This window comes from Bos javanicus, chromosome 4 (assembly GCF_032452875.1).
Source record: "Bos javanicus breed banteng chromosome 4, ARS-OSU_banteng_1.0, whole genome shotgun sequence".
Lineage (NCBI taxonomy): Eukaryota > Metazoa > Chordata > Mammalia > Artiodactyla > Bovidae > Bos > Bos javanicus.
Window position 1 is genome coordinate 29,672,867 of NC_083871.1, and position 26,721 is coordinate 29,699,587.

The 26,721-nt window shown below is 35.3% G+C and overlaps 1 protein-coding gene and 1 long non-coding RNA gene across 5 annotated transcripts in view; one reads left to right on the top strand and one right to left on the bottom strand.

Annotated features, from left to right (window-relative positions):
* The window catches only part of ITGB8 (integrin subunit beta 8), a 98,947-nt gene that overhangs the window by 52,449 nt on the left and 19,777 nt on the right, over positions 1 to 26,721 (top strand). For 3 of the 4 annotated variants that reach the window (XM_061413674.1, XM_061413671.1, XM_061413672.1), the window contains 5 exons: positions 4,351 to 4,597; positions 5,936 to 6,101; positions 6,687 to 6,845; positions 20,041 to 20,136; positions 23,410 to 23,499. In XM_061413674.1, coding sequence (XP_061269658.1) covers positions 4,351 to 4,597; positions 5,936 to 6,101; positions 6,687 to 6,845; positions 20,041 to 20,136; positions 23,410 to 23,499 — 758 coding nt within the window. Of the gene's footprint in view, positions 1 to 1,568; positions 1,647 to 4,350; positions 4,598 to 5,935; positions 6,102 to 6,686; positions 6,846 to 20,040; positions 20,137 to 23,409; positions 23,500 to 26,721 lie in introns of all 4 variants that reach the window. The other variant, XM_061413673.1, reaches the window with a different exon arrangement.
* Positions 6,095 to 26,721, bottom strand: part of LOC133245922 (uncharacterized) — a 29,223-nt gene continuing 8,596 nt past the window's right edge. The window contains exon 3 of the long non-coding RNA XR_009735816.1: positions 6,095 to 6,508. This is a non-coding gene — a long non-coding RNA (uncharacterized LOC133245922). The remainder of the gene's footprint in view (positions 6,509 to 26,721) is intronic.

Consider the following 26,721-nt stretch of genomic DNA (forward strand, 5'->3'; position numbering starts at 1 on the left):
ATAATAACAGAAATAGGCCACTGATCCTAGTTGGTATTCCCTAAGAACAGTGAAATGAGATGAAATCTTTAGGAGGGTAGGGAAGAGAAGAGAATTCTCAATTTCTGCTTCAGAAGTAATATATGACAGGGATTAGTATAATTTATACTTCACTAACTGAAGAAAATGTTTCAAACTTGATTCATTTAATAATATTAAAGAAAAAACTGATTTAGTGTAGCTTAATTTAAAATGTAAGATTCTTCAGGTATTCTTGAATTCAAAACTTAAAAAAAAACATACAGAGTCATGCATTTTTCCTCAACACCTGGCCCGTATCCCTTATTTTACCCCTACAGAAATCCAGAAATGTGCCAGAGTCTGTACCTTGATGTTTCAAACCTGTCTCATTCTTGGACCTTTTCCTTCCCCTGCCCAAAGACAATGAATAGAAATTGGCAGCTCTTTTTTCCTTTTACATGTCTCCATATTTTCTTACGAGTTGTTAGTTTCATCTTATGCAGAATATTTTTTAGTGTTTTAGAATCTTTTCTTAGTGTCCAGACATGTTTATTGCAACTAGTTCTTCAGAGATGCTCACACTATTAGTTGAGTGATTTAAAACTCATTCTAACAACTTTAGTTCTTTGGTCTATTCAAACCAATATTGGCAATAGCTGTAAGTAGGTCTCAACTTTCCTCCAAGTCCCCTTTCTTATTCTATGTCACAAACTTTTTTTTTGCCTTTGAAGTTAATCAAGGGAATAGGATTAGAGCCTTTAAAATCTCAAAATATAAAGATGAAGCTTTCCTGTAGCTAACGTAAGTGGTGACATAAATATTTGGAGGCCAGATGATACTCTTTTCCTCCTACAGAGAGAAACTATTAATATTTAAGATCTCCTGAACTAAGCGAAAGAAATTATAAATATCAGCTTCTTACTATGGTGTACATGTGGGCCTTTTCAAATGCTGTATGAAAATATTCTTCAATTATAGTTTAAAGAACATTTATGAGTGGCTATGCATGTACCAAATCAGAGGCTTCAGAGATGAATAAACAGTTTTTATCCTAATGTTGCTTAGAATCTAGTAGTAACAATAATGGTAATAATTACTAATGTCCATATATTTGTGTGTGCGTGGTAAGTCACTTTGTTGTGTCTGACTTTTTGCGACCCTGTGGACTGTAACCCTCGAGGCTCCTCTGTCCATGGGATTCTCCATGCAAGAATACTGGAGTGGGTTGCCATGCCCTCCTACAGCAGATCTTCCAGACCCATGGATCAAACCAGTGTCTCTTATGTCTCCTGCATTGGAAGGCGGGTTCTTTACCACTAATGCCATCTGGGAATTTACTAGATACCAAATATTGTGGTAAATATTTTCGATAGATCACTTCAGTTAGTAGCTCTTACTCACTAAAATAATCCACCCCCATGTAACTCCTCTCTCAGAGTAGCATTTAAGACTTTTCTGCTGGACTTTATATTACAATGGTGATAGCCACAGATACTGTTTTATTTTTAGATTTGATTCTTTCTCATTCAGTATATTCAAAACCTTTTTAATGTCATTTTCCCTTTGAGCCCAGTGTTGATGGAACCCCACTATGAACTGAATGAGGATTTTATCAAGGGACATAGTATCCATATTCCCATGAAAAGGTATTTATATCTACTGCCTATATGAAGAGAAGGTTTCTGCTTCATATTCAGTTATCCAATCCAAAGACAACTTGAGAGCGTAACAAGGTAGTGTCATGGAGTGTCATTTGCTCATCAGCAAAATATGGTAATCTAAGCTTGGCCCCTTCAGCTTCTTCCTTAACAAGCAGAGTGGTCTGGGGTTAGTCTATTTAGGGCTGCCCACCTTAAGCTCACTGCTTAAAGCTAAAACCTTTTAAGAAACTCAAGTGCTTTGCAGTTTTAAAGTAGCAATTATTGTTCTCTCCAGCAACGAGTACAAGTCCTGTGTACAGAAAAATTTTCCTTTCTCCTATGGTGAAAATTTGTCTTACTCAGGTGTCAGTTCATGCTGAGGTCTTCAACTGACCCAGGTACATGCGCTAATGCCAGCATCTATGTAATCCGAAATCAAGCCACAGCAGACTGCACCCTCTAAACCTGGTCACTTGGCAAGGGTTCCTAAAAGCTGTCTTTACTGAGGCTAGTGAGCCTAGGATTTGCTTGCTCAGCTGTAAGCAGTTGATATGTGCTGAAAAGCAAAAGTGAAGTCGCTCAGTTGTGTCCGGCTCTTTGCGACCCCATGGACTGTAGCCTACGAGGTTCCTCCATCCATGGAATTTTCCAGGCAAGAATACTGGAGTGGGTTGCCATTTCATTCTCCAGGGGATCTTCCCGACCCAGGGATTGAACCTGGGTCTCCTTCATTGCAAAGAGGTGCTTTTACCGTCTGAGCCACCAGGGAAGCCAAGGCCCCTGAATGGCTGGAGCTCCCTGAATAGCTCAGGCCTCCAAGGACTGTGCTTTTGTTGATTCTGTACAGACTCTGCCTGTGGCTGCGATAACCAACCAACAATATAACAACTCACACAATACACTGAATATCTGATGTATTTTTCAGTGACTCTGTCAAAATAGGCAGCCATTCATCTTTAGGCAGAGCCAACATAAACTACAATGATCCATCAAGGTGAAAATACCATGTGGCCAGTGCCTAATGCCTCCAGCCATATGCCTAAGTCAACAATTAAAAAACAACTACACAAATTAAAAAAAAAATTAAATGCTGACCCACATATTAAAATACAAGTTCCTACACATGAACTACACTTCCCAATATACTCCATTTCTATTTTTCATCAATTCAGCTCTGTCTACCTGATTCTATCATTCTCCTGAATTAAACTTCTCTACCCAAACTTCAGGTCACTTCCATGGGTAGGCTTTTTCACCATATACTTAGAAAGCAGAACTGAATATATGCTCTCTGTAGGCAGCCCAGCTCCTAAAAACAGGGAGTGAGAAAGTTGACTGGGCTGGGCTATGCAAACCCAATTCTCCTCCCAAACTCAGGCTGATGAAACAGAGATGTTATAATAAAGAATTTTCCTACATGTAAAGGCAAATTTAGGAATAATAAGCCACTTTCTCCCATAATTAATATTAATAAACCAAAAAGCTTTCTATTTTGAATACATTCCATAATCTGGCTGAAAAACATTTGAACTATTAAATAAGTTTATAATGTTGTTATTCTTATGCTATATTTTGTTATTATTATGCTTAAAATATGCTATATATTTAAGCATATTAAGACTGAAAATGACTTGATAAATTATAGGATTCTTTTTCATAAGTAGATCAGGTTACTAATTATGTACTCGAATTGGTATTTATTCATTTTTTTCCATTCAAAATATTCCCCATATACAAATAATTAATGACTTACAAAGAATTTGCTTTATTGTTTAAAAAAGTAAAATTCACAAATTGTCTGTATTTAAATTGATAACTTTTTACCACGTACTTTAAAAAGTTAAACACAGAAGTACTCATTCTGAAAGGTATCAGATCTTTGTATCACATGATAATGGACAGAGAACTAAATAAAACTGTAATGCAAAGACAGCTGTCTTTTGGAGGCTCCAACAATTCTCCTTATGGTGACTTTCTCATCCAGTTCCTTTGCCTCTGTGATCCCTCTTCAACATATATGTTTATTAAGCACTTATTATGCACTGGACAAATGCAGTCCCCTACATAGCTTAGGTTCTCAGTGTGGCTGCTGCATATCATTCTTTAGACCACTGTCTCATTTTTTCTTACAAATAATGGTTGGGAAGAATCTTATCAAACAACTCATGATGAGGTAGTAAGTATTCTGAATAGCTTAATGTACTTCTTAGTACCTGAGTTTCTGCATCTCATACATAAATATGCCTTAACCCCAAAGAATTAATTTACACCTGCATCCAATAAGGGGTAAATTTTCTTAGAATGCCTTTCTGGATGTCTTCAAACCTAAAAGTCACCTGCAAACAAACACATTCTTCTAGTCTCTCATAATAGAATGCTGCTTGATGTCTGGGCTGTGCTTTACTAGACACTAGAAATGCAGGTTCATATGGTGATAAATATATTCCCTATTACATTTATATTGAGTTGCTCTGTTTGCTGTTATCTTTGCCCCATAGAATTATGAGAAATGCTTTGTAGAAGTTGGAGACTAAAACATTGGTATGTTCTTCTAACTGCCTTAAAATTATTCCAGAATATTCCCAATTTCCTTCATTATGCACAAATTAGTGATCACTGTTCTATATCTAAAATGTGACTGATTTATTGATAGCTTAACCTGAGATGTTAAAAATGAATACTACACTATGTTTGTCTTTCTTTGAACTAGGAGCTGAAGCTAATTTTATGCTGAAAATTCATCCTCTGAAGAAATATCCTGTGGATCTTTATTATCTGGTTGATGTCTCAGCATCAATGCACAATAATATTGAAAAATTAAATTCAGTTGGAAATGATTTATCTAGAAAAATGGCATTTTTCTCCCGTGACTTTCGCCTTGGATTTGGCTCATACGTTGATAAAACAGTTTCACCATACATTAGTATCCATCCAGAAAGAATTCATAATCAATGCAGGTATCTAATACTAGACATGGACTTCCTAATGCTAAACAAGTTTAAAACCTTGTAAAATCTCATTTTGGTTTTATATCAAGGACTTACTAAATTATCTGTTTTTGTTTTAATTAAATGAGAAATAAAAATATTTATAGAGGAAGGACATTCCTATCTGAAAACTTCTAAGATTGAAGGGGGCTTTTATTTTTATATTTTTTCACTTAGTTTTTATTACAAACATTCAATAATCAGGCTACCATATATATAAATACCTCTTTGAATATTCTGTATTTCTTTTTTTTTATTGCTCCAAATTTGCTGAAGCAAGGCTTATCATTTTTAAAGTACTTATTTTGCCAGTATTGCACCTACATTTCCATTACTGTATTATGACTGTGTTTATAATTACATTGCTTATAATGTTATTTCAAAGAAAACTCAGCTAGCACATGGAGGGTAGGTAGGTCAAAAGATGAGGATTTGTTTGCTAAAAAGAGTTCTTTTTCTTATCATTTTGGAAGGCTGATTATAAATAGTGTGTGCCCTACAAAGAAAGGAAAACCGACCTTTAAAATACGAATTTCTCACACAACATTTAGCCTGTTGAATTTTCGAAGAGCAAATATAAATGTATCCAGTTCTTCCTTAACAAAACATTTAATTTTATCATCTTCTTTCTGACTTCCATATGTTGTCCAAATCACTTTACAGGGTATAGTCTAATTTACCAAAACAGCCCTGCTGTCTGTTGTAGTGGAAAAAGACTGATGCATCTCCATATGGAGCTTCATACACCTTCTCTCCAAGCACAGATGCACCTGAGAAATAATCCTTACCTTTGAGGACATCATGGAATTCTCAAAACAATTTTTATGAATTTTGACCATTCATCAATGATTCTACAAGAATCACTTTAAAATTAGCAAAATATTTTAAAATATCTAACAAAAGTATAGTATTTTAACGAAATTCCTAAAAATATTTCCCCAAAGTGTTTTTCAGTTGTTCCATGAACAAATGTGATAGGAAATCACTGAAAATTCTCATCTCCTCTTAAAAATCAATAGTATATATTAGCATAATAAAAGCCCTTAGGTGTCCTATATTAAAGGAACATGCTTAATCTTCTTTATGTTTTGAAACCAAGCCATTAATATTCCTACCTGCAAAGAAATATCCAGCAATATTGAGCTTTTCTCTGATTTTATAAAATATAGATTTTTCTCTAATAAAGTTTTATTGGCAAAAATAAAGTATTCCCTTCTCACATCAACCACACACTTTTACATGAGTAATATTTCGGATCTTTGAAGGACACACAGCAGAACAATTTGCATTTCTTCTTTACTCATACAGTGACTACAACTTAGACTGTATGCCTCCCCATGGGTACATCCATGTGCTGTCTTTGACGGAGAACATCACTGAGTTTGAAAAAGCAGTTCACAGACAGAAGATCTCTGGAAATATAGATACACCTGAAGGAGGTTTTGATGCTATGCTTCAGGCAGCTGTCTGTGAGGTAAGAAGTTTCATATTATTGAGTATTTGCTCAGATATAAAATTCCCCAAGAATTTATGATTTCTCTGTGATTTGTGGAGTGAAACATTGCATAAAAGAATACATTCTTCTCCTACCTCTTGTTTGTCACCAATGATACTCATTTTGGTATGTGTTCAGGACAGAGGGACTAAATTAGGAAAAGTTTATAAATAGGAAAAGATATAAGGGAAAGAAAAACTTATGTTCTTGGAAAATCATTTCCAAAAGGGCTGCTCTTTTCTCTCACTACTCTGCAAGGAAAAACCAGAAATAGCTTGTTGTCCTACTCACATCACATTAGGCAGTCTGAACTTTGTAAACCTGGCCTTTTCTTCCTCTGTTGGAACACCAGAAGTCTCTTGCCAGGAACTAGTGTGGTTTAATGGCTGTGGAAGAGGATATACAAATAAAAGTTAATGCTATTTGTGAAACAGCATTGAATTTATGCACATAACTCTAGCCTGACTTAATGTTTGTTAACTTATATTTAATGTTTACTTGAGATACAGACCACAGTAAAGATCTATGTGATTGTACAAGATCTAATTACATGTTTATTTTAAGAGTCATATTGGATGGCGAAAAGAAGCTAAAAGATTGCTGCTGGTGATGACAGATCAGACGTCTCATCTTGCTCTCGATAGCAAATTGGCAGGCATAGTGGTGCCAAATGACGGAAACTGCCATCTGAAAAACAACGTCTACGTCAGATCAACAAGCATGGTAGAGTAACAATAGCCTATTAGTAATTATGACTCTTTGGGTTAGTATAAGTTTAAATTGGCAAATTCAGCTGTCCCTGTACCAAGAAATTACCTAAAGGGTCATGATCCAGAGTCAGGACAAGTCATGAGAGACAAGTTACAGAACAATGCAATCTATAAATTTTGATCAATAAAATGTAAGGCTGAAATACATGGATAACATCTAGTAGCTGACTCTCTAATGTCCTACAAAACAATGTGTAATTTATGAAAATAAAAGTGATAGAAAAGCTTACTTTTTTAGGCAACTGAAGAACCTTCAAAGGAAAAGAGCATATACATATATGTTTGCCTGACTACTTGTAGCTAGTTCTACAGGGTTAGTATTGAAAAACATATTAGAGATGAAGAAAAGTGTATTTGGCCTGAGGAATCCTCAGAGAAAAACAGAATCTAAGTAGAGACTAGGGGGGAAAAGGAGTAAAACAAGGTTGGCTTTCAATATTTTATATTTCACTCCTTCCTTCTGAAGTTTATCTGTATTTGGGCTTCCCTGGGTGGCTCAGATGGTAAATAATCTACCTGCAATGCTGAAGACCTGGGTTTGATTCCTGGGTCGTGAAAATCCCCTGGAGAAGGGAGCTTCCTGAGGGTTAGTTTCACCTCTGAATCATATATTTAAATACAATCTCCTAGAGCCGTATTTCCCAGCATTAGCTATTCTACATGTAGAAAATCAATTGCATAAAGCATCATTTATTTTTGATGTGATCCCTGTTTATACATGCATGCAAATGTTAGAACAAAAGCTTCCAAACTTTCTTATATTGTGGCACCTAGCTCTTAGTAATCTTTACCCTGGTACACATAGGCAAAACAAACAGACAGCCTGACAGTTCTGTTTATTAAGTAGTTAGGGCCAAATAACATAACTACTTATGTTCTAAAAACCTAGTAGCCAGTTAAAACAATAATACAGATGAATCATTTGTGTCATTCTTAGTTATAATGGGAACTTCCCAAGCCTTGGAATCAAACAGGACATAGCCACCCTCACTTTCTGTTACATACTGATTTTCATGCTGCTTAGTTTTGCTAAGATATGACATCATGTAAAAGAACAGAGCCAAATGTAATCATAAAGCAGTGAACCACTTCCAGCTGGTAGTTCACGGATACTTGACAGATGTCAAGTATTACTATGCTTCCCTTAAATATTTAAGATATTTTGCAGCACCCTGGTGAGTGCACCACAGTGCCTGAAGACACCTCATGCACAGTTTGGGAAATGTAATATCAGAAGCATATAAATTATGATGAAATGTGTGTGGTTCCTATAAGTGAAATTTAAATAGTTTTAGTTAGTTAATCTTAAATGCCCTACCAGACTTTTTGAAAGTCTAAAGGAACAACTGCATTACCACATAAAACAAGATTAACCCTTGGTTGGTTTAGATTCTTGAAAGCAACCTCAACATTTAAAGATTTTTAAAGTAGCTAGAATTTGAATTTTAAAATCTAGGATTTGGAGTTATTCCCTTAGTGTCTTTCTTATTGTTGATTCTCTCCTACTCAGTCACATTTCACTTCAGTAGATTCATCCATTTTAGTCATTTATTATCTTTCCTTCTGTTCAATCTCTTTTAATCTGAGATAGAGTTCTAATTCATTTACTGGGAGCTGAGAGAAGACAAGAGGAACCATTCTATTGTGAGAAAAGTAGAAGCTTTTTTTTTAAGGAAAAATAATAATTACATTATTCTCAAACTGCATTGCAATTATCCTTTTAAAGTTTTGCCAAGTCACTGAAGTCAGCTCTCCACAACTGTACTTTAGATGGTGCTGCTGCTCATCTAGGAAGGATTCCTTAAGGCAAAGAAATGTCCTCATACTTTTAGACATATTCCATGCCATATAACCTTATAGAAACAAAGTATAATTCTGATGGAATTTTACACCGTGTTTGGACTCATATATCAGGAATTTGGACAAACTATCATGAAATGTACTTGTCTTCTTGAACACTGTTTTACCTACTTAAAAGAATGAACATGTCACTGATACCTTCCACATGTCACTGATAGCTACTGAATAAACCAATATTGCTACTACCTTCGAAGAATATTTTACCTCATTTATCCCAGGCCTGTGTTTTAAGGATGCCTTTCCTAAGAAGTCTTATTCCCTTCATTTCCAGGGACACTGCCCTAAAACAAAAGAAATTGAAGCATTTTGATTGATCCCTTGACTGTGCATTTATACACACAAGATGTACTACTGCTCTGAAACCTCCTCTATCTAAAGCTACCCTGAGCCTAACTCTAAGCATATTTATCTGCTCATATTAAAACGACTTCTATTCTCTCCTATTCAGCCATTATAGAGGAATTTGAAAAGATAAAGTTTAGATAAGCAATAAAATATTTTGCTTCTTAGTTTTATCTCCAGCAGCCAATACCAGTAATGTTGAATAGTATCTGGGCCTCTTGGTCCAAGACTCTGGTTCTTTCATTTATAAAAGGTAATAATTGATAAAAGGCATTTCATATGTCTAATTTACATCATCCAGAGTTCTACTGCTTATTCACATAGCTATTTCATGAGGATCAATGTGAATTTCAGAATAGTAACATCTACCATGATTTGAGGTTTTATTAACTGAAATCACTGTTGCTACATACAGTATCAGTATACTGCATACAGTACAGTGCATACTATATGAAATTTATCTTTATAACAACTTGGTAAGGTAGTCATAACTATCTTTCTTTTATAAACAGAAGAACTGAGGGTATAAGAAATTAAGAGACTTGACTGAGGACACACAGCTGAAAAGTTAATCAGTGGCAGAATCAGGGTTTAATCCAGTTCAATCTTTTAATAAATATGTATTCTTAACTACTTTGCCATACTGTCTCAAGGGATACCTAGAAGAAATAAGGTGGTGAAGTTCTTGGTGTAAATTTTACTCTACTTTCTAGTTGCAGTCTTACTTATAGAATAAATAAAATAAAGTAGATAATTGGTCTTATGTATATTACACAATGAGATAAAATTTTAAATAATTTATATTTAAACATTGTTATATTTTATATATGACCATTGGCAAATAATGTTATAGTATTAACTAAATTACATTTTCCACTGCTTTTTCTCCAAGTGCCAGAATGAAAAACTTGAGTAGTAATATAGTTTTATAATTTACCAGTTATAATTTATAACAGTTTAAAGTTTTAAAATTAATTCTAAAATGGTAGAGGTTAGTATAAAAATTATTAATGGTGTAGAAGACAAGTTGTTGATACTGAGGCTTTAGAATTTCATCCTGTTTCCCTACCCAGCTCCTCCAGGGTGATTCCCAACCTCATTCAGAGCCCTCTTCACAACCATTCACCCCCACCCTCAACTAAGAGTAACGCCAGAGTCTCCAATAACAATGAAACGGGCCCAGGGAGCAAGTATTTGGAAGAGGCAAACAGGTCACACAATGAACCATTATTAATGAGACTTTTAAATATTGCTGTGACTCTCAGTTCTCACGGAGAGATGCAAATAGGCGAGATCCTACCACACTGCTAATTGTATTTAGTAGCTTAGATTTGGTGTTTCTGTCTCTGAACCTTTTTTTTTTCTTTTTGTGCCTCATCATTTTAAGGTCAGTGATTTTTCACTCCTCCTCTCATTTAACTCCCCTGAAGTCCTTTAATTTATTTAGATTCATAGAAATTACTAATATGTCATAAGAATAATAAAGTTAATTCTAATATGGCTAAACTAAAGCATATAATCAAAACTTTCACCCTATTTCCTGATTCATACTTCATTTTTCTCTGCTTAACACTGTATAAAAAATTTTCAAAATTAAACAGATAAGATTAGTTTAGACTGTTAGCACTTCTGGGTTTTATGAACATGCACCATCAGCAAAGTAAATGGAATTTCACCCAGGCAAAAAGCACCTAGAAAGTTTTAAGTTTATATGCAATTTTTTAAAAAATATTGTTACAACTTTTAGTTTAAGGTAAGAGAGAACTTTCAGCAAGAGAAAAACAGAGTCACATACAGGGAACACCCATAAGGCTATCAGCTGATTTTACAGCAAGTTTTATAAAACAAGGGAGTGACATGACACACTTAAAAGTGCTGAAACAAAAAAAAAAACCCTACAAGCTAGGATACTCTGTACAGCAAGTTATCATTCAGAATTGAAGGATATATAAAGAGCATCTCAGATAAGCCAAACTAAGAGAGTTAATCAATATTATCCAAACTTAACATGTTAAATGAAAAAGAAAAGGCTGTAAAAAAGTAATAAATTATAGGAAGGGGGAAACACCACTGGTAAAGGCAGATATATAGCAACATGGTAGTTCAACTACTTAAATAAGCTAGTGAAAAGGTTAAGAGACAAAATTATAGAATCAACTAAAACTATAGTAAGTAGTTAAGGGATAGACATGAAAATGTAAAACATGATATCAAAAACACAAAAGGTAGAAAGGGGATAGTAAAAAATTTAGCTCTTCTACAGTACGTTTAAACTTAGATGACTATGGGCTTAAAACAAGCAGACATAGTTACACATCAACATATATGAACTCCATGGTAACCACAAATCAAACACCTACAATAGGTATACAAAAGCTAAAATGAAAAGAGATGAACTAAAGTCTAATACTAAACTAAAAAGAGACTAAAACTAAAAAGAGATGAACACAAGCATACTACTTAAAGCAAATCATCAAACTACAAAGGAACAGACTAAAACAAGAAGACAAAACAGAGAAACAACCAGAAAAAAGTAACAAAATGGCAATAAGCACATACCTACAAACAATAATTTTGAATATCTATGGGCAAAATGCTCCAATCAAAGGGCATAAGGTGGCTCATTGGATAAAAAAAAAAAAAGAACAACTATCTAACATGCTGCTGTAAGACACTCAAGTGAGAGCTACAGTTACACAGACTGGAAGTAAGGGGTTGAAAAAAGATACTCTATACAAATGGAAACAAAGGAAAGCTGAGGCAGCAGACCTGTATCAGACAAAGTAGACTTTAAAAGAAAGTCTGTAACATAAGACAAATAAGGGCATTAAATATTATATAATGATAAAGGGATCCATACAAGAGGAGATTACACTTATTAACATATATATGCCCAATATAGGAATACACACACACACAGAAATACAGGAAGAAATGGACAGTAATACAATAATAGTAGGACACTTTACCATCCCAATGACATCACTGGGGAGATCATCCAGACAGAAAATCAATAAGGGAACAGTGGCCTTAAATGAACCATTAGACAGTTGTAGGTATCTACAGGACATTCCATCCAAAAATAGCAGAATGCACAATCTTCTCAAGTATACATGAAACATTCTCCAGAGACCACATGCCAATTGCCTCGACAAATTTAAGAAGATAGAAATTATATCAAGCATCTTTTCTGACCACAATGACATGAACCTAGAAATCACTTATAGACAGAAAAGTGGGAAAAGAACAAAGACATGGAGACTAAACAATATGCTAGTAAGAAATCAGTGGTCAATAAAGAAATTGATGAGGAAATCAGAAAATAAATTGAAACAAATAAAAATGGAAACACAATACTCTAAAATCTATGGGATATACCAAAAGCAGTTCTAAGAGGGAGGTTTATAGTACAGGCCTATATCAAGAAATTAGGAAAAATTTAAATAAGCAGCCTAACTTACCATCTAAAGGAATTAGGAAAATAAACACAAAGTCCAAAGTCAGCAAAAGGAAGGGTATAATAAAGATTAAAGCAGAAATAAATAAATTGATGTTTATTTAATTTATTAAACTACAATAGAAAAGAACAACAAAACCAAGAGCTGTTTTTTTTTTAAACATAAAATTAATAAGTAACATAAAATTAATAAGTTGTTGACCAGGATAATTAAGAAAAAAAAAAGAGAGTACCCAAATACATAAAATAAGACATGAAAGAGAAGTTCTGCTATAATCACAGAAATACAAATGATCATAAGAGAATACTAAGAACAGTTAATACCAACAAATTGGACAAACTAGAAGAAATAGGTAATTTCCTACAAACACACAATATTCTAAGACTGAATTAGGAAGAAATAGATAATTTGAACAGATCATTAACTAGTATTGATACTGAATCAATAATCAAAACCTCCCGAACTAAAGTCCAGGACCAAAGAGCTTCAGGAGAATGCCGCCAAACATACAAAGAAGAGTTAATATCTATCTTTCTTAAACTATTTCCAAGAAGTGAAAAGAAAACATCATTTCCTGAGCAACTTTCACTTTCATTTTTTTCACTTTCAAACACTTCCAAACTGATTCTATGGGGCCACCTTTACCCTGAAACCAAACTCAGACAAAAACAATACAAAAAAAAAAAAAAATACCGGTCAATATCTCTGATCAACATAAATCATTATATCACTACATGCAGATAACATGATGCTATATATAGAAAACCATAAAGTCTCCATCAAAAAACTATTAAAACTAATGAATTAATTCAGTAAAATTTCAGGATACAAGATTAATATACAAAATCTGTTACTTTTCTATACACTAATAATATATTAGTATATATTTTCTCAGGAACAGAAAGCAAGAAAACAACTTTATTTAAATTTGCATCAAAAGGAATAAAAATACCTAGGAATAAACTTAACCAAGAAAGTGAAAGACCTATGCTCTGAAAACTATAAAACATGATGAAGCAAATTGAAATTGACAGAAAGAAATGGAAAGATATCCCATGCTTTTGAATTGGAAGAATTAGTATTGTTAAAATGGCCATACTACCCAAAGCCATCTACCCAAAGATGTAATGCAAATTCTCAATTACCAATGGCATTTTTCACATAACTAAAAGAAATTATTCTAAAATTTATATACAATCACAGAAGACCCCAACTTGCCAAAGAAATACTGAGAGAAAAAAACAAAATTGGAAGTATCATTCTCCCTGACTTCAGACTATACTACAAAGCTACAGCAATCAAAACAGTATGTACTGACACAAAAACAGACATATAGATCAGATACATAGACAGTCCAAAAATAAACCCATGCACATATTGTCAATTAATGTATGACAAATGAGGCAAGAATATACAGTGCAGAAAAGACAGACTTTTCAACAAATGGTGCTGGGAAAACTGACAGCTACATTCAAAAGAATAAAACTAGAACATTCTTTTTTCACATCATATTAAAAAATAAACTCAAATGGATTAAAGACCTAAATGTAAGACCAGAAACCACAAAACTCTTAGAAGAAAACACAGGCAGTACGGTCTTTGACAAAGATCTTCGTACTATTTTTCAGACCTGTCTCCTCAGACAAGGGAAACAAAAGCAATAAAAACAAATGGAACCTAATCAAACTGAAAAGCTTTTACACAGCAAAAGAAACCATCAACAAAATGAAAATGCATCCTACTAAATGTGAGATGTTTGCAAATGATATGTCTAACAAGGGGTGAATATCCAAAATATATTAACTGTTAATACAACTCAATATCGAAAAACAAACACATGTATTTTAAAAATGGGCAAAAGACCTCAATAGGCATTCTTCCAAAGAAGAAATACAGATGGCCAACAGGCATGTGAAAAGATGTTCAACATCACTAATCATTAGGGAAGTGCAAAATAAAACCACAGTGAGATATCACCTCATACCTGTCAGAATGGCTATCATCAAAAAAACCACAAATAACAAATATAGAAGAGGAATGTAAACAAAAGGGAATCATAGTGCATTGTTGGTGGGAATTTAAATTGGTACAGCCACTATGGAAAACAGTACTGAGATTACTCAAAAAATTAAAGATGGAACTAAGATATGATCCAACAATTCCACTCCTAGGCATATATATCTGAAGAAAATGAAAATCAAAAAGATCTATGTACCTCAATGTTCATAGGAGCACTGTGTTCAAAAGTCAAGATAGGAAAGAAATCTGGCCATCAAGAGATAAATGAAGTTTGTGGTATATATATATATATTTCAATGGAGTGTCATGCAACTCTTGAATGAACTATTGCCATTTGCAATAACATGGATGGATCTAGAGGGTATTATGTTGAGTAAAATGAGTCAGACAGAGAAAGACAAATACTGAACATTTTCACTCATGTTGAATCTGAAAAAAGAACAAATGAATGACTATAACAAATCAGAAACAGACTCACAGATACAAACTGGTAGTTACTAGCAGGGAGAGGGATGATGGAGGGGCAAGATAAGATAAAAGGATTAAGAGGTACAAATTATTAGGTATAAAATAAGATACAAAGATGTAACATACAACACAGGGAATATAGCTAATATTTTGTAGGCTAGGCTATTATAGCTAATTGCTTATAATCTATAGAAACAGTGAATCACTATGTTGTACACCTGAAACTAATATAATATTGTAAAGCAACTACACTTCAATTAAAATAATATGTACGTGTGTGTGTGTGTATGTATGTGTATATATATATATATCACAGCTTTTAAAACTAACAAAATGCCCGATTTTAGCTTGCTACTCTACGATCTGTTTAGAACTGTAAATGCCATGTGAACAATAAGGACTTCAATAATAAAATTAGAGTAGACCTAATTTGAATGCTTCTCATGCTTGCAGAAAACTAGCCGGGAAAGTATTTATGTGAACAGTATTTAGGTGTTCGTTTGTTTGTTTTTTCCTAAAAAGTGAAAGCAAAGTTGCACATAGAATCACCTGGGCTAGGCTCAAAGTAGACTCACACTGCTTCTAATGCCCCTAAAAATGAGAAAAAATAATGATTTCCCAAAGTAACTCAACAAAAACAAAAACTGATGAAAATATTTATGAAATATAATGTTCTAAATAAATTATGTTTGGTTAAATCATGTTTAAAAACGCAGAAAATTTTTATTACCATTCTCATTGAACAGCTTACAAAAAATAATTAGTCCATGCCCCTCATTCACTAACTAAGGATATCAAGAATGCAATGGACACCATGTTGACAGGAGCCACAAATTCAAACACTTCAGGAACCAGGTGCAAAAGGTAAATACATGAGGCAAGTCAAAGCATATCCAACAGCCCAGCATCTAGCCTTTAGTAATGGTCTCCAAATGTCTTTTACTGAAAGCTGTCTTTTATTAAGCAGCTATGGTATTTGCTCCTTTACACTTGGGGAGCACCATCCAACATCCCAGTGAAGTATAGATATTGCTATTACCTCCATTTTATAAGTGAGAAGATGGAAGCACTAAAAGAATCAGGAACTTGTCTGTGGTCACACAGCCCAACATAGCAGTGTCTAGGTAAATGACAAGCAATGTGACATCAGGACATGAGCCCCTGAGTTCAGTTCAGCTCAGTCACTCAGTCGTGTCCGACTCTTTGTGACCATGAACCGCAGCACGCCAGGCCTCCCTGTCCATCACCAACTCCCGGATTCTACCCAAAATCATGAGCCCCTACTTATCATTAATTTGGGCTTAATAATTAGAAAATGGTAAATTAAACACATGTTAACCCATTTAATCCCCACCATAACCCTGCGAAGTAGATACTAGATACTAGTATTTATACCTCTTTTACATATATAAAAACTATATCACAGAGAGGTAAAGACAGATTCCTAGTGTCATGGAGCTAATAGTTGCAGAACCAAGAGTTGAAGCCCCAAGTGGTCTGTTTCCAGGGCCCTGCTCCTGGTATGGCTCTCAGCCAGAACAATTTTGTATCCTGCCTCCATGAAGATATTTCAATGTCCACAGGTATTTTGGTTGTTACAACTAGGGGAGGAGGGACATATTGGCATCTAATAGGTAGAGGCTAGGAACATCGCTGAGTATCTTATAACACACAGGACAGTCCCATACCACAACACAAAATGTAAATAGTGCCACTGATGAGAAACACGGGCCTATGAGATTATTACTGTGCAGCCATATAGATAGAAAAACAGGCCAATGGGAGAGATGGAGACTGACAAAACATAAGTCTTCATCTTTAAATAAATCTGTGCTATCAGATTGTTTTCATGATCTGTCATCTAAAAATCGATTTATAAAAAGTAATGAAAAAATAATCCAGATAATTGTGTGCTTTCACTTAACCAAGACATTTTTTCATATCTTATTATGATATGCAATACTTCAAATTCTATATTATCGTATAACTTTTTTTTGAGTTATTCATTCATTCATTTTAATAACTATTAATAGACTTCTGCTTACCGGGTTATGAGTAATACAGGGGACACACTACTGAAAAAGAACATCACTGGGAGAACTAAACTATGGTGAAGATGAACAAGTTAAAAGAGTAATTACAATGGTTAAAAACAATTGTAAGCCATTATATTAATTTCCTAGAACTACCATAAGAAAGTACTGGTGGCTTAACACAACAGAAATTAATTCTCCCACAGTTTTGAGGGCTAGAGGTTAGGGATCAAGTTGTCAGCAAGGCCACACTCCTTTTGAAGATTCCAGAGAAAAATCCTTCCCTACCTCTTCCTAATTTCTGAGTTTCTGAGTAGACCTAAGTTTTGGGAAGAAATTATTCAACCTACCACAGGTGTATGTATGATTTGCAGAAAGAAAAAATATTTTGCTATAACTGGAGAGATATTTATAAAATACGAGGAAAGTGAAAGTGAAGTCACTCAGCCGTGTCCGACTCTTTGCGACCCCATGGACCGTAGCCTATCATGCTCCTCCATCCATGGGACCCTCCAGGCAAGAGTGCTGGAGTGGATCGCCATTTCCTCCTCCAGGGGACCCCTCCCCCGACCCAGGAATCAAACCCAGGTCTCTCGCATTGTAGGCAGACACCTCACCATCTGAGCCACCAGGGAAGCCTCTCACAAATAATATAAATCATCATTTTTAGGTAAAGAAGAAACACAGGTTATAAACTGATAGTTGAGAAGACTGAGCACAGAGAGGTCATTTGTCCTATCTCATACAGCTCAACAGAGAGAGCCCTGAATTTTAAATACAATTGCATTTTTTTTAAATATAAATGTGAAGTGGGTCACTATTAGGTTCAGTATAAAGTGTTTTTTTACAAGTTTTAATAATTTATGCATGGAAACTTTCATCTGTTCAGATACAAACCCCAAATCTCATTTTAGGTAATAGTTGCTATTACTCAAGTAATGCTTTAGTCAAAGCCTTTTTATAATGAATCTCACTTTTATGGAGAATCTTAAATGCTTATTTTTTGTCACTACATAGGTACATTATTAAAATTCATACATCTCTACACCGTTATTTCTTTAACCAAAACTGTTTCCGTTTAATCCTTCTTACCTCCTCTTTCCTTTTGACATTTTAAGTTATTTCTCACAAATCACAGTGAAGGTGTTGGTGAAGAAGAAAAATGTGAAAGGAATCCTTTTGCCCTTAACTACTTAGGCGCTGCTTTGGCACAATGCTTTCTCTTCTCCCTTTTGGCCGTGAAATTCTTGTTATCTCTATTAATTTTTTTCAATGTTTAGAGAAACAATATGTAATGGGTTAGATAGAGGGGGAGTTATGGAGAAGGCGATGGCACCCCACTCCAGTACTCTTGCCTGGAAAATCCCATGGACGGAGGAGCCTGGTAGGCTGCAGTCCATGGGGTCGCTAAGAGTTGGATACGACTGAGAGACTTCACTTTCACTTTTCACTTTCCTGCATTGGAGAAGGAAATGGCAACCCACTCCAGTGTTCTTGCCTGGAGAATCCCAGGGACGGGGGAGCCTGGTGGGCTTCTGTCTATGGGGTCGCACAGAGTCGGACACGACTGAAGTGACTTAGCAGCAGCAGCACAGGGGGAGTTAAGGCTGAGAAGTAGTGACGTCACCAAACCAGGACAGCTGGCTGAGAGGGAGTATTTCTGCTAGTGAAATACAAGACATAAAAGGTAAAATACTTAATACTTAAAAGATACTGTGCTTCATGGGAGAAAGGGGAAAGGGTTCAACAATGGCCATTAATCTACAACTCTCTTGTTAACAATGGTTTATTTAAACATCTGTTAAGCATTTGTAACTTTAACAAATTGGCCTCAAGGTACTTAAAATTTTCTTTTAAAACAGTTCTTTATAGGGTTAAAAAATGTGTTCTTTTAAGCTTAAAAATACACTGACCTTCTTAATGATCTTCTGAGAAAAAATAATTTTCCCTGTTCTTGAGAAGGAGAAAGAGATTAAGAAGGCTCCAAAAACTGCTTACATTTTGGACTGCTTTTTAAATATTGATTTTATGTGTGTTAAGTATAAGCTGGTCAAAAACATGTGGATTAATTTTTCCATAAAATATGAATGGTTTTAAAAATTAAGAAGGGGGAATGCTTGGCAAACACTTATTATTTTTTGTCAAAGCAAAAATATTTGAAAAGCAGTTGTTGCCATTAGAAAATATTCCTAGTACAGCTAGATACAATTTTTATCATAAACTGACAACCCAGGATTTGAATACAGGATTTTCTTCTTTTAAATAGACTTTGTATTACACCATGTTACACAGCAAATATATATTGCACACATGCATGCTAAGATGCTTCAGTTGTGTCCGACTCTGCAACCTTATGGACTGTAGCCCAGCAGGCTCCTCTGTCCCTGGAATTCTCTAGGCAAGAATACTGAAGTGGGTTGCTGGGCTCTCCTCCAGGAGATCTTTCCAACCCAGAGACTGAACCTGGGTCTCTTGTGTCTCCTGCATTGGCAGGCAGGTTCTTTACCACTAGCGCCACCTGGAAAGCCCATCAAATACATATGCATATATACATTAATATATTTGCATTTCAACACTTGTTACTGAATTTCACCTCAGAATGTGATTGTCACTAATATGTCTCTGATTCTGAATATTAGATAATCTTTTAATTATGTCACTTGGAATCCAACGTTAACCTAAAAGGTACTAAAGACTTTGTACTATGTTGAATGCAACCCTCTTAATTTTTCTGAGCTTCTGATATTTTTATGGCAGTTTTGTCTTTAAAATATCCTTAATACTTTGATGTTAACCTTATTTTTTTTAGTAATTTAAATGCCTCTAGTAAAACAATAATCCTTCCCAACCCAATACATTTTTATGTTAATCATACAGTTCTCTGTATAACAGATGTTTGGAAGTGTATGGAACTGATGCACTAAATTTCACTCCCTTCTTTATCTCATTTTCTCATTTCTCATTACAGGAACATCCCTCACTAGGCCAACTTTCAGAAAAGTTAATAGACAACAATATTAATGTCATCTTTGCAGTTCAAGGAAAACAGTTTCATTGGTATAAGGTATGTTAACTCCCAAAATGTAAAAATTAAAATGTTTGCATCTGTAGTTAAAATTAGAATACTTCTCAGAACCCCAGGTAAGGATTCTGGGGTTCTTATACTTTGTACAATCTAAATTTAACACTATATTAACTAATGTATACTACACAGTGCCCTAAGTTAACATTTAAGTATAAATAAATACAAATTCTATGTTTGCAAACCTAAAATTAGAATCTAGTGAGGGCACTGATAGTACTTGGTACTGAAGTCAAATGAAGTGAAGTCGCTCAGTCATGTCTGACTCTTTTCGAACCCATGGACTGTAGCCTACTGGGCTCCTCCATCCATGGGATTTTCCAGGCAAGAGTACTGGAGTGGGTTGCCATTTCCTTCTCCAGGGGATCTTCCTGACCCAGGGATCAAACCTCGGTCTCCCGCATTGTAGACAGACTTGGTACTGACTGTGACAATATTGGAGAAGACTTTTATCAGGTGAAACGTAGTTCACACCCCAACTATACCATGTCCACATTTCTGCTTATTCTAGTCCATGGGCATATCTTTATAATAGATTAGATTGGGGAGCATCAGTATTTTTCAACAAATCTAGCACCAACATACCTAGATTTTGTCTAGGTCATCTAATAAAGGAATAAGAGGAGCCATGGAAGTGGCTGACTCAGTCAAAGCCTTGCTACATAAGAATAATTTTGGTTTTGTCCAGAATCTTTTCAGCCGGGTGAGTCCTACAAGCAGAATAGACATTTGACACCTGTGTCACTCTGGCAGCACCCCATGGGATTCCTCCTGTCACCCCCAAAATAGAACTTCTGTGATCCTGCTAAAGCTTTCCTTGCAGTCTTTTAGATTCTTTTTTCCAGGAAACTCTCTTTTCTTCATTTCTACAATGGCGTGATACCCTAATTTTCTTTACACATGTCTGTTCACTGGATCTTCATCTCCCTTGTTGTCTTTGCTTTTACCTTGTACCCACAATGTCCTTTACTTATTTTTTTTTAATATTTCAGATAAACTATTTTTTCTTTTGGTTTCAACAGCTACTTGAATTCATTTGCATTTGCCACAAAGCTGGTGTTCCCGTCACCAGTTTCCCTAATATCTGACTACTACATTTATCATCTGAAAGTGCTACTTTAATTATATCATTTCATCCCTTAGCAATTGTATCATTTCTTTCCTACAGTGAAGATGTAATTCCCTGTTTTCCAAAATTTACATACCATGGAATTCGTTTTAAGGAAACAGCTGTTATATCCACAGAAGTAGAGCTCGGACTCAAATTAAATGCCCAAATCACTTTACTAACAATAGTAACAGCTCCCACTTTTTGAGTACTTACTGTTGTCAAGCACTGAGTTTATTAACATTAATTCATTTGATACTCTTAAAACTCTTAACAAGAAGGATAATATTACTAATATGCCCACTTTAAAGATGAAGGAAACAAATGCATTTAGGGAGGTTATATACTTTCCTAACAGCCTAAATCCTGTGTTCTTAACCTCTAAGCTTAAATTTCAAATTGAATTTCAACTCACTGAGCAGCTTTTTATTGTTTTGCTCTTTTTTGTCTGCTATTTATTACTTCTTGATGGTGATATTGGCTCTAGCAGTTTCTTCCTACTCCTTTAAGAAAATTTCTACTGACTGTTAAACCATAAAACCAGGTTTGTTATTAACTGAATTGCATGCAAAGTAAAAATCAATGGATTCTAAAAGCGTAACAAACTCTGCTGAGTCCTGTGTATGCCATGCAGTCACCCAGTTTGGTTGCTCACAGACATTTTTATTAATCACCTTTGTCTGAGTTGTAACACCTTCCTAACCCATCTCCCAAATCCACCTTTCACCTGGCTGCAGGATGAGCTATTTGAATCACACTTTGAGTAAAGTGCTCCAGTGGTTTCCTCTGATCTAGAGGATCAAGCCTTTATTATGGCACATGAGGCTAGTGGGTCCCTGCTTGCCTCGCTGACCTCATCCCCCAAAGCAGTCTGCCTTAAACTTGTCCCTCCAGTCGTGCTTCTAATTCTCTTGTGAACACACTCACCAGGCTCTTTCTTTTCTTTGTAACTCTGTTCTTGCTATTTATCTCCCATCCCTGGAAGCCTTTCTCCATTATTAGTTGTTAACTCTTACTCATCCTTGAAGACACAACTCATGAATCACCTCCTCCAGGAAACAGTCCCTGACAAATTTCCCCAGCCCCCAAATGCCTGCTCTGTATCCCTCGAATTAGGGTCCATATATATGACCATTGCTTCATGGGAACATCATTTTTTGAAACTGTCATTTACATTCCTGTAAGATCCTTAAGGGTAGAAACTATGTGGCCTAATAATTTAGCGTTTCCAAAGTGGCATGTGATGCTACTTAATAAAAGTTATATAAATGGACTTTTAAAATGTCTGACAAATATATTTCCCTTATACCTGAAGTACTAAATTATTTGTAGTAGCTTATTGTTCAAGTAGTAGCCGTCATACAGCAAGAACTCAGTGATATTGTGAATGATAAAATGATATATAAATGCATTTCAAGACTTTTCATAATCTGATTCCATATAAATATGCAGCATTCACTCTAGTAAAACTAGTTACTTCTCTATTCTTAGTTAATCTACAACTTCGGTAAACCTTTAAGCCTTTACTAATTCTCATTTTCTCACTAGGAATACCTAGAGTCCATTTTTTTATGGACCATCAGAACACCTGTTCAATGAAACTTCCATTTGTGACTTTGATTTTTTTTCTCCTGTCTGGACAAGCATGTCCTAAAGACCGCTCCATGGAAAAGCAGTTCTGCAAAATATTTATGTTACATGAGAAAACAGTTTTGTAATTAAGTAAATGTTAGAGAATGTGGAATTATTATAATAATGCTAAATTATTTCTGAATTGCAGGGGTATACATTTTGAGTCTCTATGTAGAAGAAACCATATGCAGAACTTATCAAATTTATTTGCCCTCAGAACCGTTTTCATTTTTAAATCTCTTGGGACCAGGTTCTGTGGTCTATACTTTAAGGTTTAAGTTAGCATGTAACTTGGGTACTCACACACACTCATGCACATACAAATACATATCGTTTCAGGTATATATGTTTTAGCTGCTTTAGTTAGTTGCTTATATTTTTTCTTGTGTTTTAACTTTTTTATTCATGCAGTGACTCATCTTCCATTGATACCTATAAGATTTTTAAATACTTCTTGATTGCTAAGCCACTGTACATAGTTGTAATTTAGTGAATGCTATTGGTATGTTTTCTAGGACCTTCTACCCCTCTTGCCTGGCACCATTGCTGGTGAAATAGAATCAAAGGCTGCAAACCTCAATAATCTGGTTGTAGAAGCCTATCAGGTATGTATATATTGTACACATTTTTTTTTTCAAATAAACTTTTAATCCCAATTTCTATAGCAAGGTACAAACTAATGCTCTATCATCTTGAGAGGAGTGGTGGAAAAACATTAGATTAGGAATTAGGAACCTGAGTTAGCCCTGGCTCTATCACTAACTAGTTACAGAACCTTGGTAAAGTCATTTCAGCTTTCTGTGTTTCACTATGTCCTTTGACACAGTTTACTAAATTCAGGTTGAGCTGCTGCTACTGCTGCTAAGTCGCTTCAGTCATGTCCGACTCCGTGCAACCCCATAGACGGCAGCCCACCAGGCTCCCCTGTCCCTGGGATTCTCCAGGCAAGAACACTGGAGTGGGTTGCCATTTCCTTCTCCAATGCAAGAAAGTGGAAAGTGAAAGTGAAGTCGTTCAGTCGTGTCCGACTCTTTGCGACACCATGGACTGCAGCCCACCAGCTCCTCCGTCCATGGGATTTTCCAGGCAAGAGTACTGGAGTGGGGTGCCATTGCCTTCTTGAGCTAAAGACTACTAAATTTCCTTCCTTATTAAATGTTCTGAGAGTCACCAAGTCACAGCCATAGAATATACTTTATTACCAAGAAATATCATAATTTCCAGTGCCATAATCAATCTACTGTGTTATTTAAATAGCAACTTTCCAGAAAAAAATGAACTGAGATATGGAGACTACTAGGAGAATTTTGTTAGGGTGTCCTAGATCATCACTAGGTTGTTCAGTTTGATTCAAAGAATTACCTTAAGAGATATACTATTTTATTGAGATGACAGTTGTACGCTGTTCCCAAGTTGTGAAGAGTAGGTGCTAAATACAAAGTTAAAGAAATATCTGTACTCTTAACCTAGGTCATTCCTGGATAGAATAATCTCTTTTAGGACACTGTAAAAACAGTAACTGTCATTTTAATACCACTGCTGCTGCTGCTAAGTCGCTCAGTCGTGTCCGACTCCTAGCGACCCCATGGACTGCAGCCTACCAGGCTCCTCCGTCCATGGGATTTTCCAGGCAAGAGTACTGGAGTGGGGTGCCATTGCCTTCTCCGTTTAATACCACTACAAACTAGTTATTTTCCATACATGACCTCATTCAATCCATTCAACCAACCTATAAGGCAGTATTAGTACTCCCATTGTGTATTTGTAGAATTTCAAAGAAGCTAAGCAAATTAACCAAAGGTCAAACAGCTAACAAGCAAAAGAAGCAGAACCAGAACCTAGGTTTTCCTAAATTCTAACTTTCAGGTGCTTTCTTCTGTATTATATAGTCTGTTTTCTTTTTTCACATGGTGTTCAAAGATATGCTTTGTTCTATCTTGAATTTATGTGCTATTGACAAACTCTCACTTCTTCAAATTCTCTTATTGCCTTCCTGACACAGTAGAGTTGAACTGTATTAACAGTAGCCCAAGTATTGTTAGAAATCTCAGGCTTCACATTTCCTTCATGGAACATCTGCTTTCAACTCAGGTACAAAAGAAAAAGGCAGAAGTGGATACAGAATAGAAAGTGAAGGACTTGTTTAAACTTTCTTTCTTTAAAAGGAAAACAAATCTTGCAAGGTTTTTTGTTTGTTTGTTTTGCAAGTAATTGTTCTATGTCCAACAAGACTATGTTGGATGAAATACGAAAAGCATCTTTAATTACAATTTTTTTTATCACTGTTACCAAAAAGAAAGCATTAATAGGACTGGAGGGACATCTTGACTAGGAAAATCAGACCTGTGTACAACTCATTACAACTACAACAGTAGTTTGCTCCCAAGGATAATCAAAATAAGAAAGGAGCTTACAGTATTTGAAATCACCCTATTTTTCATAATATGAACCCACATATAACCCCTTAGAAAAAATATAAGTTGATAAACTTTCCTATGTATCAAATTAGACCCATGGAAAAGGAAACAATAGCTTTTTTTTTTTTTCATGTTCTTTATTTGCTAGGTTAGGTCTGTATGCATTATCTAATTGTAGTTCTGATTAACCTTAAACAATTTTGAAAATACTAACAAAATCAACAAAAACTCTAACCAACATCCTTAAGCTGGGATTCTGTTATAATTTTATATGTCTGTACTTTAAAATTTTTTCTGAAAATTCATTTCATCTTCACAGTCCAACAGAAACCATTCATTCATTGAAGAAAAAAACTAATATTTTATTCTACTTTGTAATTCTTTGCATTTCATTTTTAAGACTTTTGTAAAATTACATACAAATTTAGTACATGGTGAATGTGATTGCATTTTATTTTTTATCCTTTACATTGCCATCAAAATTAAAACTATATAAAAATTAAAACTAAATAAAAACTAATTTAAAACTATACATATTAAATATATACTTAACCTTAATTTAACTGAAATAAAAAATAAATTATATTGAATAAAAGGAATTACACTTCATAAAAAATAAAGTCTGTCTCTGCACCTGTTAGATATTAAAAGGCAAGCTTAATACTGTCTGAAACTTGGGGAGGGAGGAGGGAAGGGGATTCGGGATGGTGGATACCTGATATCAGATCAGATCAGATCAGTTGCTCAGTCATGTCTGACTCTTTGCAACCCCATAAATTGCAGCACACCAGGCCTCCCTGTCCATCACCAACTCCCGGAGTTCACTCAGACTCATGTCCGTCAAGTCAGTGATGCCATCCAGCCATCTCATCCTCTGTCATCCCTTCTCCTCCTGCCCCCAATCCCTCCCAGCATCAGAGTCTTTTCCAATGAGTCAACTCTTCACATGAGGTGGCCAAAGTACTGGAGTTTCAGCTTTAGCATCATTCCTTCCAAAGAAATCCCAGGGCTGATCTCCTTCAGAATGGACTGGTTGGATCTCCTTGCAGTCCAAGGGACTCTCAAGAGTCTTCTCCAACACCACAGTTCAAAAGCATCAATTCTTTGGCGGTCAGCCTTCTTCACAGTCCAACTCTCACATCCACACATGACCACAGGAAAAACCATAGCCTTGACTAGACGAACCTTTGTTGGCAAAGTAATGTCTCTGCTTTTGAATATGCTATCTAGGTTGGTCATAACTTTCCTTCCAAGGAGTAAGCGTCTTTTAATTTCATGGCTGCAGTCACCATCTGTAGTGATTTTGGAGCCCAGAAAAAGTCTGACACTGTTTCCACTGCTTCCCCATCTATTTCCCATGAAGTGATGGGACCAGATCCATGATCTTCGTTTTATGAAGGTTGAGCTTTA